At 40.3% G+C, this 15,441-nt stretch overlaps 2 protein-coding genes across 9 annotated transcripts in view; both read left to right on the plus strand.

Moving 5' to 3' along the window:
- Positions 1 to 12,443, plus strand: part of WDR64 (WD repeat domain 64) — a 91,656-nt gene extending 79,213 nt beyond the window's left edge. For 3 of the 8 annotated variants that reach the window (XM_026844858.1, XM_026844861.1, XM_026844859.1), the window contains one exon: positions 7,507 to 11,674. Coding sequence is in view for 3 of the 8 variants with exons in the window: in XM_026844859.1 (XP_026700660.1) it covers positions 7,507 to 7,566 (60 nt within the window). In the remaining 5 variants the exon portion in view is untranslated. Of the gene's footprint in view, positions 1 to 900; positions 6,897 to 7,506 lie in introns of those variants that run through there. The other 5 variants (XM_026844863.1, XM_026844864.1, XM_026844857.1 and 2 more) reach the window with 3 other exon arrangements.
- Positions 12,444 to 12,449: 6 nt separating this feature from the next.
- Positions 12,450 to 15,441, plus strand: part of EXO1 (exonuclease 1) — a 19,444-nt gene continuing 16,452 nt past the window's right edge. The window contains exon 1 of the mRNA XM_026844866.1: positions 12,450 to 13,466. The gene's annotated coding sequence lies outside the window, so the exon portion shown is untranslated. The remainder of the gene's footprint in view (positions 13,467 to 15,441) is intronic.

The raw sequence follows: 15,441 nt of genomic DNA on the forward strand, positions 1-15,441 counted from the left end.
TTAGACATCTGCTTCCTTACGAACGATGCTGGAGGAACATCAGTAATCAGGAATGGATAAAATTGGTTTTACACACTGACAGAAAAATGTATGAATTGTAATGCCAAAGGAGATTGGCTGTTATCATCCAGTCTAACCTTCTAGGTGGCACAAGGCAGAGAAACCATTATGAGTACCTTCTGTGGCCAAATGCCCATTTGTGTTACTGTTTTGGTTTCCAGTTGAATGGACCATCCTAGGGTTCTTAATGTATCTTGATGCCAGTTATTCTCCATGTCAAAACCACAGGTTTCCTCTCTGCTCCAAATTTGCCCAGTTTTGACTTTAATATATTGGATATTATGCTGCCTTTTTTCTGCCAGATTAAGCTTCATCAGCCATCAAAAATCCTTTCCAGAGATTATTCTTCATAATCAAATAAGTCATTATCTGCTCTCCATGAACCAGTTAACTTGTCTGAGCTGAGAGTAAGGAGCAAGCTGGGCATCTTAGCTGAGGGGCAGTGCACTGCAGCTTCAGGAGCCAGCTCAGGTCTGAAAGTAGTGTGTTACACTGACATGGCACTTGATCCGAACTAACAAGCCCTGTCAGCTCCAATAGGTTCTACACAGATCTGGCTTCAGTATTCCTGTAGATGCTCCCCAGGGCCTCTGGTTCTGTTCCCGCAAAAAAAAAAAAACCACCATGAAACAGAAACTCAGGGGAGTGTGACATAGAGAAATTACACTTCATGCTCTATGAACTGAATGAAGAAGGCAGAAGGAAAACACAAAAGGTGTTCTTTATCCAGGTTCTATCAGCCTCCCAATTACTCTTGACAGCAAGTTACCTGCAATTTGAGCTTTGTGAGTCTCTTACTACAAGGCAGATTTCTGTAGCCTTTTTATCTTTCTGGCACAGTGGTTATCTTCAAGTGTCTGCGTCAGAACTTCATTTTATACTCACAGTCTTGTAAGCACCAGACACACAACAAGGAGTTAACATTCCCTCCTGTTTCTGCCTGTTAGTTTCTTGCTTATGCTTTCAAAGAGCATGTTCATCCTCTAAGCAAGAAGAGTGCTTGCTGAGCTCATATTCAGTTGATGATCTGTCATGATTTCCTGAATCCTTCCTGGCATTTCAGCATTCCAGGACAGTGTCATGACATGACACAGGTCACAGAATGCATATTCTACGATCCTTTGTCTAGCTAAAGGTACAAATCCTTGCCAAGTGTGTCACTTAGTGAGCACTTACAATAATCCATGTAACTAGTGCCCTTATTAGCTACTATTTTGTGAAAAATACTGGGGTTTATATATTACTGGCAATGAACAGTGTTTGATCAGCTGGCCTTCTTGGAAAGACTGTCTTCTGATGAGCTGAATATACAATGATTCACGATGATTTACCTGTCTTCAACTTGTTATAGGGCTATGATGGATTTTGGGCTAATACTGCTTTAATTTTAGCAAAATATCTTGTGGGAGTATATTTAAAAATATTGTGAGCAGTTGTACTGGGTCTGGCTGGGATTAACCTAATTTTCTTCACAGCAGCCTGTTTTGTGCTATGTTTTTTGTGACTACACCGGTGTTGGTAACACACCAGTGTTTTGGCTATTGCTGAGCAATGCCTGCACAACATCAAGGTGGTTTTCGCCAACGCCAGTGAGTAGGCTGGGGGTGCACAAGAAGCTGGGAGAGGAAGCAGCTGGCACAGCTGACCTGAACTGACCTGAGATATTCCATACCATATAATGTCCTGCTCAGCAGTAAGAGCTCCTGGAATGGGGGAGGAAAACAGGGAAAACAAGATGTTCATGGTTATGACATTTGTCTTTCCAAGTAACCATTATGCGTGCTGAGGCCCTGCTTCCCAGGATGTGGCTAAACATCTGCCTGCTGATGGGAAGTAGTGGATGAACTCCTTATTTTGCTTTGCTTGCATGTGCAGCTTTGTTTCACCTATTAAACTGTTTTTATCTCAAACCATGAATTTTCTCATTTTTGCTCTTCCAAATCTTTCCCCCATCCCACTGGGAGAAGTAAGAACTGGGTGGGCACTTAGCATCTGCCAGGGTCAACCCACCACATTAACTAACTTTGTCATTAAAACTAAAATCAAGGTTGTCTGACAAACCAAGTGGCACCAGATAGCATGTAATCTGCCATTTACTATTTGTGTTCCCTTCATTTGCCCCATGATTCAGCAGTTAGTGTATGAAAGGTAACACCCCTGCAGTCCCCTGAGTCCTATTTGCCTTTGAAAGACAGCTACATCAGCTCTCTTCCAGTTACCTGAAAATTGCCTACTCTTCAAAGATTATTAAAAATGAACAGTTCAGGTTCAGTGAGCTCCTCACCCATTTCTCTTGATGCTTTTACATGTCATGTTTTATAAATGTGTGAGATTTTCTCTTTGGTATTGCCTCTATTTCTAGTTAGAACTGTTTTACTGTGGTTGCAAGATGCAGATATCCCACTTCAGTTTATTAACTGACTATTTACTTCCTCAGCCCTCACTATTTACTCAGAGCTGACTATTTACTCATGCTTTTCTTTTTACCAAACCTTTAGCACTGCTGGCATTTCATAGGTTCTTAATTTTTGAATTTTGCTCTGTTCAGTCTTGCCGCCTGCTCCCTTCGGTTTTCCTTATTAATTGCCCCTGTTTTCCAAGAGCTGATTTGTACTCATGTGTATTCATGCCACTACATTCTCCACTGTGCAGAAGAGCCCATCCATAATGTAGTACTATTTCCAGTAACAATCAAGTGGTTAATCCTATGCTGAATGAAATCAATGGACCAGCTCTCAGGAGGGAACAATGCTGTAAAGAAAACTGTCAAAAATCATGATATGTACGTGTTATCTTTAGCAGCCTTCCATCCACTTACTACCTTACCGTTGCACTGTTTAGACTGTGACAAAATTACAGTGCTATAATGGTCTCAGAGGGGGGGGTTTGTAATTCATTAAATTAACAAAACCTGAAGTAGTGCAGACTACGTGCCATTGCTCAGCATTACTGTATACTTGAAGAGTTCCAGCTCCTAGGGCTTTATAAACACCAAATGGAAGCTGGCCCTGGCCCAAAACATTTTACACAATGATTTTATCCAAATGTCTTTCTTAAATGTCACAAGAAAAGCAGAGACACTTCATTTCTTTGAAGAGATAATCTACTAAGGTACTGCACAGAATTCATTGGAAGAATAGTTGCTTATTGTGTGCTAGACAACAGAGGATGCTACTGGAAAGAAATTAAGTACAGAAAAGGATAGCAAGCAAGTGATACTTCCAAATATACCCATTCATCTTCAGGCAGTTTTGTCCATGCTGGTTCTAGTACAAAGCCGTGAGTTAACGGACTTGTTGGTATTAGCTATGGATTTTCTCTGTGTCAATGTCTCTGTATTCCTTTGCAGGTTAGTTTCTTCCCATCAGCCTCCACAGTTACATTGCAGACTTAAATGTTGCAGGTGTGTTAGTTGTTCTGTTGTTCCAGATGATTACTGTAGTATGGAGAGGTATCATAACAAGACAGTCTCTTTCAGCATGGCAGAAATTTATGGTTGTACTGGCTGCAGTAGTTAGTTTGCCAGAATTTCATTATAGCCCTTGCTAGCACTTTGCAAAATCTGGGACGTTCTTCAGCTGCCCTCACCCACTGGGGTAATTCAAGCTGAATGGCATCAACAGTGCCAGAAGTACGGGAACCAAAAGTCTTTGTTATGTATCCACCACTGTAATAGTTCCCATTATTTGGGCTAGGATTGGATGGAGAAGGCACACAAACATAACTGTTATTTTGTTCTTCAATGTATTTACCTAAACTTCTGTTCCCAGCAACTAAAGACTCAGAAGACACGTTGACTAGCTGACTGGCCAGATGGCTAATTGAGGAACATGATGCAGAAAAGACGCCTGAGTTAAGGGTAGCTTTTGAAAGTGTGTAACCTAGTTCTATCCACTGTTCAGGATGTGCTTGTCCATGGATATCCAGAATCAGGCCCCCTGTCATCTGCGATTTTGCAGTGGTCAAAAATCCCATATATTCCTCCCAGGCCTGTTCTGCTTGGGCAATTCCAAAGGAGGCTTCTTCCTTTTCCCTGTTAGCATCCATCTTGAACCTCTGTAGGTGGTTTATAATGATGTGTGGGAAGAAGCCATCAGTAATTTTGTTGATTTCTTCTGCAAGAGCCTGAGCCACCTCTATAGTATACCTGTCTTGGTTGGTAGACACTTTGCATTTTTTATAATTTTGAATGCTTCCAAGAGGACACTCATGAGAGAAAATACAAGAGGATATCTTTGCATCCCAGCAGCCAGCCTCTCGATCAGGAATGTCCTTGGGTTCCATTGACCCACCGTGTGGGACAGAGAGAATCAGGTTCATGTTGCCCACTTTATATTCTGTGAAATTATTATGACCAAATATAACCTCTTTGGTGCCAGTGGCTTTCAAAAGCAAATATAAAATGGAAAGGAGGAACAGATACATATTCTTCATTTGCTGCTGGAAGACTCAGCAATATGGATATATCAGTACCTACATAAAAGCAAAAGACAGATTTTAGGTTACTTACAGCTGAGGACACATGAGAGACTGTTCAGCTGAGGAACAATTAGTTACTGATTAACCTATTTTAATTTTATTCCATGTAGCACAAAGAGGAAGAGTACTTACATGAGAAACAAAAATGAACAGGGCACTTAGTGTGGCTGGATATAACTGATGCAGTGTTTCCAAAAGAGAAGATTCTCCCAGAATAACATGGCAAGGGAAATGGTAGGTTACTGGCCCTCTTTCATTTCCCCAGAAAGCACAAACACTGATCATCCTATCTGATCCCAGAGAATCACTGGATCCCAGCAAATTATTTGAAATAATCTTTTTCCCACCAAGGCCTCCCCTTTTTTCCACCTCTGAAATGTAAGAAGATTCTAACAAAAATTTGATAGAACATCTGCATCTCATCAACCTGTTTGAAATATCTTTCCGTTATCCACATGGTTACAGAAACTAGAGGCTATGTCAACTCAGACCAGCACTGGGCTTGTCTAAAATAAGCAGGCTGATAAAAATTGAGTGCTACCAAGCTCTATCTCTAGCTGTGCTCCAGGCTGAGTTAATTTGATAGCATTATAGATAGGTACCAGTGAGTGCATTAAGGAGTGACTCAATATATTCTCTTTAGTTTTCAAGTCTCCATTCTCTTCAAGGGAGCTAAGATATTTTTAAGCCCTCATTAACTCCTCTATTTTTTGGAAAGCTGGAATTCAGCAAGATGCTGACAGTGCTTTCTGGTTTGAAGTCATTACATCTCTAGAAAGATCATAATCTTGAGTGTAACTTCCTTGGACAGATATAAAATTAGTGAGTAAAGTCCATGAAGAACAGAATAAAAAAAGGATACTTTTCATTTCCATGAATAAAAAAAAATATGTCAGTATAAGTCAGATAAGGGGTATGTAAATAGATATATTTGAAAATGAGTCAGGCTGCCCTGTTGTCTGTCCTGCCTCTATCATTAAATCATCTGCAGAAATGCAGAGGGTGAGAGGCAGACAAGGGAGAGCATAAGAAGGATCTGCAAGAATCTGTCTATAACACCTGTCCTGAGAATGCGTATGGGAGCAGTCAGTAATACTGAGAGGGCAGGGTGCAGTAAGGAAACATCCTCCCATCATCCACCTACTCTAAAAAAAGGAGAGCGAAATTTCACCAAATAATGCAGGAAAATATTTTCTTTTCTTGCTATGAGGGAATCCTGCTGGCTTTTTAGAAACGACCTCCACTGCCCACTGAGCTGGTCCATACCAAGAAGCCTGTACAGAAAAAGCAAACATCTGTCTTCCTCTCTTCTTTCAGGGCTTAAAGTCCTGTAAAAGTCTGTGAGCTGGAATCAGATCCCTGGGAATCTAATCTACAGTTTTCCTGCAGAACATGATTAACAGATTTTTTAGTTTCTTTTAACCTTTTAGTTAAAAGGTCCTTTTACTTGAGCTAATGGCTTAAAACAAGCTTTTATCCCAGTCCTTGTATAGTTCACACTTCCCTAGATTTCCCCAACACACAGACCTTCACCTGCTAGTACACTGTTTGCATTACCAGAAATGCTGGGGAAAAGAATATTTTCAAGCATTCAAAATCCCTTTTCTCATAAAAATAACGTGCATATGCAGAGTAAGTCTAGGAATAGCTCACCTCAGCTGCAGTGAGGCCCAGCACCAAGTTAAATAAATCAACAGCAACAACCCCCCAGGTCCTGCTCACCTGCCTCAGAAGGACTCAAGTCCTTTCCTTTTCCTCAGGCTCTCACCTTAAATACAAGGGCACAGCTGTTCCTTTCCCAGTGCCTGTCAAACTGTTTGTTGTCATCTGCAGCAGTTCGCTTGCTTGTCTTTTTGCAATTTCTTGTTAATGATTGAATCAAGCTGTTAACAGTACTAGATCATATGGAGAGTACTAGATATATGGAGAGAGCGCTCTATATAATTCCCAAACTGGAAGAAAGTTGCATTGGCACAGCTCAGGTTCTGGGCAGACTTGGAGGGTCTGGAGGAACTCGATGATCCTAAACTGGTTTAAAAAATTTCCTCAACAACATACAGGGGGTGCAGAGGAAAAATGTTAAGTCACAGGTTAGAACTGTTATTCTGGACTTCATCACGGCAAAACACACACCTTTCCAAAGGATTTTAACTCAAAGTGATGGTGTTCAGAGCAACACAGAAGCACCTGCTGCTAGGGAATATGATAGAAAATGTACCTGTTTGTCTTCTTCAGCACAGGGGTGAGGGCCACATGCATAAGGAACAAAATAACCGTAACAGGCTCCAAGTTCTCTGTTGATCATAGGTAAACTTATATTATTGTGAGGTTAAAAAAAAAATCACAATATTTTAAACTGGTAGTAATCACTACAGAACTGGTTTGAAGATTTACCTGTAAAGAAAGGGAGAGAGAGTTTTTACTGCCTCTGCACCTTCAAAAACAAAACTGAAATGACCTTTGCACGTGACTTCAGCTGGGGCTCCCTCTGTCCCAGAGGTCTCTGGAGGCCAGGCTGAGCCCTGCAGCTATGTGGCACAAAGGCTTCGTCTGCACCTGGATGTATCATTTCACAACAAAGGGTCACTAAAAGTAAAAAATATGTATACTGGTATACTAGAAGCTTAGCATGCATTTTGTTCTCTATACTGACATGTTTTAGAGATAAAAAAAAATTGTCACAAGCACCACAGCCACACCAAAGGTATGCTCAGAATAGTTAATATAATCAATAAAGTCTGCAAAACTGGTAATGCAAAGGGTTTTGAGGTTTAATGGCAAAGATGGATGCCCTAATTCTGGTTTTTTTGGGTTTGGGGGTTTTCTGAGGGAAGTCTACGAATTTATCTGAGACTTCACTGTAGAAAAGGTGATAGGATACATCTGTTTGAGTGCACACACTATTCTATGTATTTGAAGCTATCTATTATCTCTTCTTTGCTGAGAAAATAAATTCTCTCCGCTCAGAATCATTCCAAGGTATGCTGGCAGAGAAAAGGACTGGAACAACTGGAGATGGCAAACTGAAAAGACCTTGTGAGTTGGCAAATAAAAAAAAAAGGTGCAGACCTTTGCAATACAGAAAGGAGGTGAAGGATCTGAACATGAAGAATGGAGGAAATACAGCAATTTCTAATAAGAAGGCACTGAGGCATGAAAGAAAGGTAGAGAAAGGTGAGGCAGGCTACTGGGTTTTTTTTCCACAGTGAGTCAACCAAGTAGAGGTAAATGCAAGAGTCAAATGCAGTCCAGTCTTCTACAATGCTTTTTTAGTTTTGCCTCCATGACCCAGCACAGTATGATCTCTTTTCCTGGTGTTCTCACTTGGTACTGATACAGAGCCGCTCACAACTACATGTTGCTGAATGACAGGATCCCATTCTGCTTCTCGTTATGTATCACTTCACATTATTTTTGGTAAGAAGCACAGAACAATGGGTTCCCAATTAATTGTCTCTAGGCTGTGATAATTGGATGTAGAGCCTGTCCTTTTCAATATTTTCTTAAAGATCAAATAGGCAATGTATGGGTATATTAATCACTATAAACTGATTCAGCTCATTTCAGAAATGCACCTCTTCCATATCTTTTTTCAGGCTTTGCATTGTAAATTATGAACCAGGTTCCTATTAAGTTTCTACAGATAGTTATGCAAAATATTAAAAATAATTACTTCTGTGTGTTTTTTGTAAATGGCAATTCCTTCTAAAAATTAAAACATTTACACACACCTCCAACAAAAAAAAATGTTGGGATCTTACATGCAGACCAAGGGGTTAGCATTCTAGTACCTCCAGAAACATACTGAACCTGCAGGAGTTTATGAGCATTACAGGTAATATTCCTCCATGCATGTACCCACTTGTCAACATGCAGTTGCTGTAGCTGCAAACTGTTGCTGCAAATACACATACCTGTATCTTTGTATATGAACTGAGGAAAATGCTTTTGGATGATACATATGTGGTGAATTTTGAAAAAAAAGAAGCAAAAATTGCCACTAGGCCCTTGGTCTTGCCACTAGGCTACTTGGTCTTGCTTTGACAAAAGCCTCACAAACATCGGTAGGGCTGTGTTTGGATTCGGGATTGTACTACAAGTAACACTCCTCCTTGGCTTCATTCTCTTATACATCCCTACCTTAGCACTGACAAACCTCTGGTGAGTAGCAAGACTGCCAAGGGAGATTTCACAGCATTAGTGCATTACATGAATGTTGTGTCTATATACACTTAACTGCAGAAAGACATTGTTTCTAAAGCATACTCAAAATGAATGCAGACAGCACTAGGTGATTAGAGAAACATTTAACATTTGAGAGAGACAGTGTGTCGGTGGCTCATACACTCTCATATTGACAATGTGTAGGCAAAAAGGTTTTCTAAGAAGGTAAGTAGCAATTTGAAATATAACTAACTCTTTTATGCCTCTTCTGTATTGTAAAGGCCAAAGAAGACTGCATTTTTCCATGTTTTCAGTATATCCATAACAGAGCATAAGCTATGGAGACAAGGCACTGGAGCAGGCTTGTGTGAGGATCTAAGCCTGCTGACAAACACAGGCATAGATTAGATAAGAGATGGTTGAAGCAGTGAGTGCCTCGGGCGTTTGCTTTTCTGCCTTCCTGGAAATTGTTCTTTGAAGGAGAACAATGTGGCTGGTGAATCAGCTGCTAGTTTTTAACAAGAACTAAAATAGGCGTGTTAGACACCCTTTAGCATTCTGGAAGGTAGACTGTGGTGATCCGTACTGTTGATTTGGAGCTTCCATGACTTCTTTCACTCTGTTACAAATGGTCATCTGCTTTAACTTCTTTGACATAATTTATGATCCCCGTTTAGATTACTTAAATTTTGGTAAACTACAGATCAGTAAGAAGGGAGGAACACACTCAGTATCACTGTCAGATAAATACAGTTAATAAAGCAGAGCTCCACAAAGACTTTTAGTAAGTGACAGCAATTAACTCTGGTAGCTAGTATCATTCTTACGCATCACAGAGAATGTTGCTCAGCATATTTCTTGGGGAACCACTTACAAATCCAGATAATACAAATGTTCTACCAAGCCTACATCCTGTAACTAGTATCTCTGTTTCCACTAGTCCCTAAGTGGAAAATTTGTGAATTTTATGGAGCCTGTGCAAAAGCAGCAAACTGCTAAACATGGCAAATTAAATGGTACTGCAGGAGCAAACTCCCAGGTCTGTAGCTCAAAGGCCTCTTTGTAGCCTTAAAGGAAGAGATTAAACGTATTCCCTGAAACATCTGAAAGCAGTCTTTATGATTATTGAAAATAAACTCCTTAGGTGCAAAATAGAAGTATATGATTATTCCACAACCTCTTTTCTTGACGCCACTTATATCTTATTTCCTCCAAAGAGAAAACCATTAGGTGAAGTGCAGCTAGTCACAGTGACATTATTCCCCTTGGAATCTGCTCAGGCTAATGCTTCCATCTTAAAAAAATCTATTATCTGGATATGAGAACAACATTGTCTTAATTCAGGTTATGTATCAGTTGATTAATAAGCAGGTGACTTACTGAGCAACTCGTGCTGCTTCCAAGCACACCTGAGTTTCCATTAGAGGTCCACAAGGCTGTTCTTTACTGGGCACAGCTTGATTTAGTCACAGGTTGCACCCATAAGCAAAGAACCACTGGAGGGAAAAATGCACTTATGTAACAGACAAGTAGGGGCAGGAGAAAAGTAGTTCTGTTAGAACGGAGTTAATGAAGCCTCATTTTCTGCTCCCCTCCCTCGATCTTCCTGATTTCCAGATGAGGAAAACCTCTTCATTTAGTAAGGGAAAGACAGACAACAATCTACTTCCAAAAAGCAGGTTTTCCAGGCCTAGGTACATTCCCTGCTGACACATCAACTTCACATCTAGAGGAGACCAAAGGGTGCCCCAGGCTCACGCCTTTCTGTAGTTTTTGTGCAAAGGAAAGCCTGCATTGATCATGATTTGTAGATCATGATCCATAGGTCTGCGTGATCAGGGCAGCAAGGCCCTAGGGCGCTCTGTGGCCTGGACCAAAGTTTGAGCTCTGTAAGCTACCATGGAGTAATGCTGGGCACAATTATAAACTGGGAGAGGAGTGGCTGGAGAGCCGCCCTGCAGAAAGGGATCTGATCTGGGGGTGCTGGTCGGCAGCAGGCTCAGTAGGAGCCAGCAGTGTGCCCTGGCAGCAAGAGGGCAAACTGCATCCCGGGGTGCATCAAACAGCATAACCAGCCCGGCAAAAGAGGCGACTGTCCCGCTGTGTTCAGCGCTGGTGCGGCCTCACATCGAGTACTCACACAGTTCTGGGCCTCCTGTTCTGGGCTGCATAAAGGTTAGTTGTCTGCATCAGACCTAGTGATCCCATTTCCTCTCTACAGTCAGTGTTGAGAAAGAAGCAGTTCTAGAGGTAGTTCAACACACTTATCTTGGGCACCTATCTTAATTTTCCATTAGGGATCAACAGGGCTATACTCTGTATAGATCTTCTTTTTTATTACATCATACAAAACAGTTGGAAAGGAAAGAAAATGTTTCTGCCACACTTTCTATTTCCAGGTCTATTTGAGATGTATTTCGCTACTATTACAAAACTGCTTGAAGAAATGGAAAACATACATGAGAGATTTGGTAATTTCTAGTCTTGGTGAATTCTCCAGATACACAAGCTACTTGTGAAAAGATTGTATTTATTACTGTAAGTCTTGTAACTAACCACAGCACAGTGCTACTTCCCAGTTTCATCTGGTATCTATGGGAAATAAAACTGCACTACTACAGTATTCTTTAAAGGAATAACTCACCAAAGTATTATCATCTGCCTACTTCCTTCCAAGAGAAACTGTTGATCTTAAAGACCAGTATTTTTAGCCAGCTTAAGTCAAGATAGCTCTATTGAAACCAACAAAACCTTTGACTCATTGTATAAAATAGAAGTTATGAGATATAAATGAAGGTGGGTCATAGATAATCAGGCTGAAGACATTTCTGACAAACAATGTTGATGCATATCATGCTGCCTCTTCAGCTCCAAGGTATCCACCCTTTCAGATTAAGAAATCAAAGAGGAAAATCTGATCTGCGCAATAATTCTGTAGCTCTGGATTCCTTCAGTGCAAGTTCCTTGGCTCCAGTGCTTCTGACTCTGAGGTTCACCTTATGACAATTTTTAATGAAACCTACAGATAATAGTCAAAAGTAGATTTAATTGAATTGCACATGATATTTTGAATGCTATGGATATATTATACTGTCTACCCTGATTATTGTACTTCCCATGAACACAGCAGTTTGAGGGAAAAGAAATGTCAGAATTGATGTAAGAACATATTCTTGAGAGAAGCGATCCTGATCCAAACAGAATTCAAATTGCAATTGAATTTAAACTTCTGGAGCATGTCAAATGCAGAAAGAATCATGGAGTGAAAAAAGAAACAGTAAAGAGGAATTTAATCGATATTTTCAGCTTTAAAACATCTTATGCTGTCATCATGGCCAAATTATTTCTATTCATTTCTCAGTGCACACACAATATTCTTAAATTGTTATTCAGATGTGCTCTTTTCAAAATGCATTGAATTTAAGCCTTGCTCTCTACTGTCTGGAAACATTGCTTTTCTGCCCTCCTGACTGAGTCATCTGTATAATGGAGTCAAAATATTGAAAGGACTATACAGACTTCGAAATGGCAAATAAACTATTACCTGGTAGATATCAGTCTAGATATATTTCTCACTGAAAATTTTGTTTTAATTTAAGCAAGCATACTTTTAGGTTAACTAGCAAGAAAAAGAAGCTTTATTGCTTATTTCAAACTCAAAACCTGTCAATTGTTCATCATTTTACTCCAGACAATTTCTTTCATTTGTAACTTGAAATCTTTGCAGTGGAACTGCAGTACTCACACAACTGATGCTGGCCCTGATGTGGGAAATGTAACTATGTGCTTTGACCAGCCCCCTGTTAAAGGGCTGTTTTCTTCATTTCCACGTCTGAGTGGGCCTTCTGGAGTGAGAGCAGGATCTCATCAAGACACATCAGACATGTCACACAAAGATAAGCCTATCTGATAGTTCCTACCTGTGTAGGAAACAGAGGGGGGGGAAAAAAATCCAACACCAAGCTCATTCAAGGTAGTCAAAAGTCTAGTCTAAGAATTTGTGCTATTGCATTTATAGTAGTTATTGCATTTATGCAATATTTATTTATTTATGCTATTCCATGAAAACTAGAGGGGCACATACAATCATGTTGCTCAGGAAGGGAAAACTTTATATATTTAAATAAGTAAGTTCCTGGTTGCAATTACAAACATACCAGATATTCAAAGTCTGTAAAATGTCAAGCAAAGTACTACATTTGATTCCCCTTCATCTCTATCACTTTTCCTCCATTCCAAGGCAGTATCACGATTCCTTAAACTCTCTTCATAGAGACAGACTGTAGTCTAATCAGGATTCAATCAGCAGCTGCACAGATCTCCACTAACAGCAGGTTAATAAAGCAGTTAAACATCACACTTTCTTTTTTAATTGCAGAAAATCAGTAAATAAAAACACTCCAGTGCAGCAGTAATTTTTATTCTAGAGTGCTGGCAAGACTTCTGGGCCAGTGATCTCATTACTTGCAGATGGAAACACTCACACACCCTTGTATTTGATCCAGTCTTAGCTGAGTACTAGTTCAACAAATGAAGCAGACATGCAGGGTTTTATGAGTGCAGAGAACTGCATAATTCAGTACCGCATGCACAGTCTCTCTTTTGTTCTAATTTTCTCCCCATTCTTTACTGAGTTTCTTGACTGCATTTGTTCTCTTTAGCAATATACAAAGACATACATCATGAGGACAAGAAACATCAGGAGTAGGATCAATCTGAGACTGTTCTAGGTTCCAGTATGCTGCCAGTAGGAAGAAATTAAGGTTGGCACTGTAGAGTCCCTTGTCATCCTGGTCTGTGGTATGTGCAGACCACATGTTGGCTATCAACCTACGGTTTACTGTGTTTAATGTGTCAAATAGGCAGAGTGAGGTAGTGCAACAGATGGTTCAATAGGAACTCAATCCCACGCATGAGATATCCCAAAACATTAACTAGATTTGCGAAACAAAAATGTTATTTGTATGCCTTTTTGTCTGTAGTTGGACTATGCTTGTAAAACTCCCTTGTGCACCACTTCAAATTTCAGTATGGGATATGGATGTTCAGAGTTTTTTTAAATGAAAGCATTTAAATGTAAATACATTTACATCTGTATGTAAATACAGATTTAAAATTCTAACTATGACCATCAATTCTTACAATCACCACAGGCTTTCACTGCTATAACATCTGTCCCTCACCTCTTTCTTTTCAGTCAGTGACCTGCTGCCACTCTCTCCCTCCTCACTCACGTTAGCTACAGGACTCGGTCCTTTGTCCTGCCAAAATTCTGTGAAGCCTTTTGATTCTAGTAAACTTAATGTTTACAATTTTCCTGTTCATTGTTGTTATCCACATGCTATCCTTTGCTGTAACTGAACCGCTCTAGAGCAATCACAGTGAAGAATATTGTCAGAAATGGATCGTTCAGTATGACTGTAATCTCAAAATGACTCAGAATACAGGTTACAGCAATAGTACAAACATGGTTACTGTATTTAAGTTCCTTCTCTCTCTACTTTGACTTGTAACTTTTACTTATTTAGCTTCTTTACATATAAATATTGTAAGAAAACAGAAGACACAAATACATTCTTTCTCCTATGGTGGTTTCTCTGCTGTTTTTTTTGTGTTTCTTTCCAGTTGATAACTACCTGAACAACTTTTCTATATACCAGGGTACAGATGTGACCAGATAGCAAGAATAAAAAGAAGGAACTGAAAATAAATGCTAAATACTATGATGACACAATGCGTCTGGGATGTTGGCCATAATTTTCTCTACTAGCGACTTAGTGGGTATAGAAAATTTGCATTAGGAAGTATTGCCAACACTAAGCTTTCGAACACACGTGTTAGTCCCAACGTGTCACCAAAATAAGGAATAAACCTTCTAACACCAATGTAGCATTAAGAAGCAGGCATTCTCTCCACCTGACATGCATATGTTAAAAGTTCATCCTTTATATAAAGACATGAATATTCATACATTTCCCAAGAAGTCTCCACCTTTCCATGTATCTACTACATTTATATAATGCTGGCATTGCAAAACTACACTATGCATGTGCAGGGGTTTGGGGGGGCTGTCAGTGGTCATTTGGGGAGGTAGCCCCCTACTTCTTTTCCCCTTTTACAGTCACGAGTCTTTTGAGGACAATTTCTTCTCCTTGGATGTTTCCCAGCTCTGTTATCTGGCCAAGTTGTTGTTTCTTAATCCGTCTTCTTTGAGCAATTCTGCCAGGATGTATCTGTTCTCAAGGTTAGGATATCTTCTCTGCACACTTTAATCACGCAGGCCTTGATAGGTATAAAGTTAAACTTTGTCTGGTAAAATAATTTCTCAATATTTGGCAGCAATGTTTTCCCTGAGAGACAGCAGAACTGAATTTGGCACACAACATGTGGGCTCAGTGCTACAACACTGAATCTATTTCAGTGTATTAAATGTATTTTAATACTCGTGCAACTGCTCGCATTAGGGGCACTTCCCTTGCTGGCAGCAAATGTCACGGTTTACCCTTTAATGCCACGGTCCCTCAGAAGCCCTTTCCCCAGCACTTGTGGCTCTCCTACAAGCCCTCTGCCCTGCCACCCTTCTCTTTCAAGCTCGTTTCAAATGACAAAGTTCCGGACAACTCCCAGACACCCAACACGGGAGCGATTCCGAAGCGACCTGGACCTCGGAGCCAGTTTGGCCGGGGAAGCCAACGGCGCGACCCCGCCGCCCCCGTGGCCACCGCCGCGCCATGGGCC

Source organism: Athene cunicularia, assembly GCF_003259725.1.
Source record: "Athene cunicularia isolate RWA chromosome 3 unlocalized genomic scaffold, athCun1 chr3_part1, whole genome shotgun sequence".
In the NCBI taxonomy this organism is placed as follows: domain Eukaryota; kingdom Metazoa; phylum Chordata; class Aves; order Strigiformes; family Strigidae; genus Athene; species Athene cunicularia.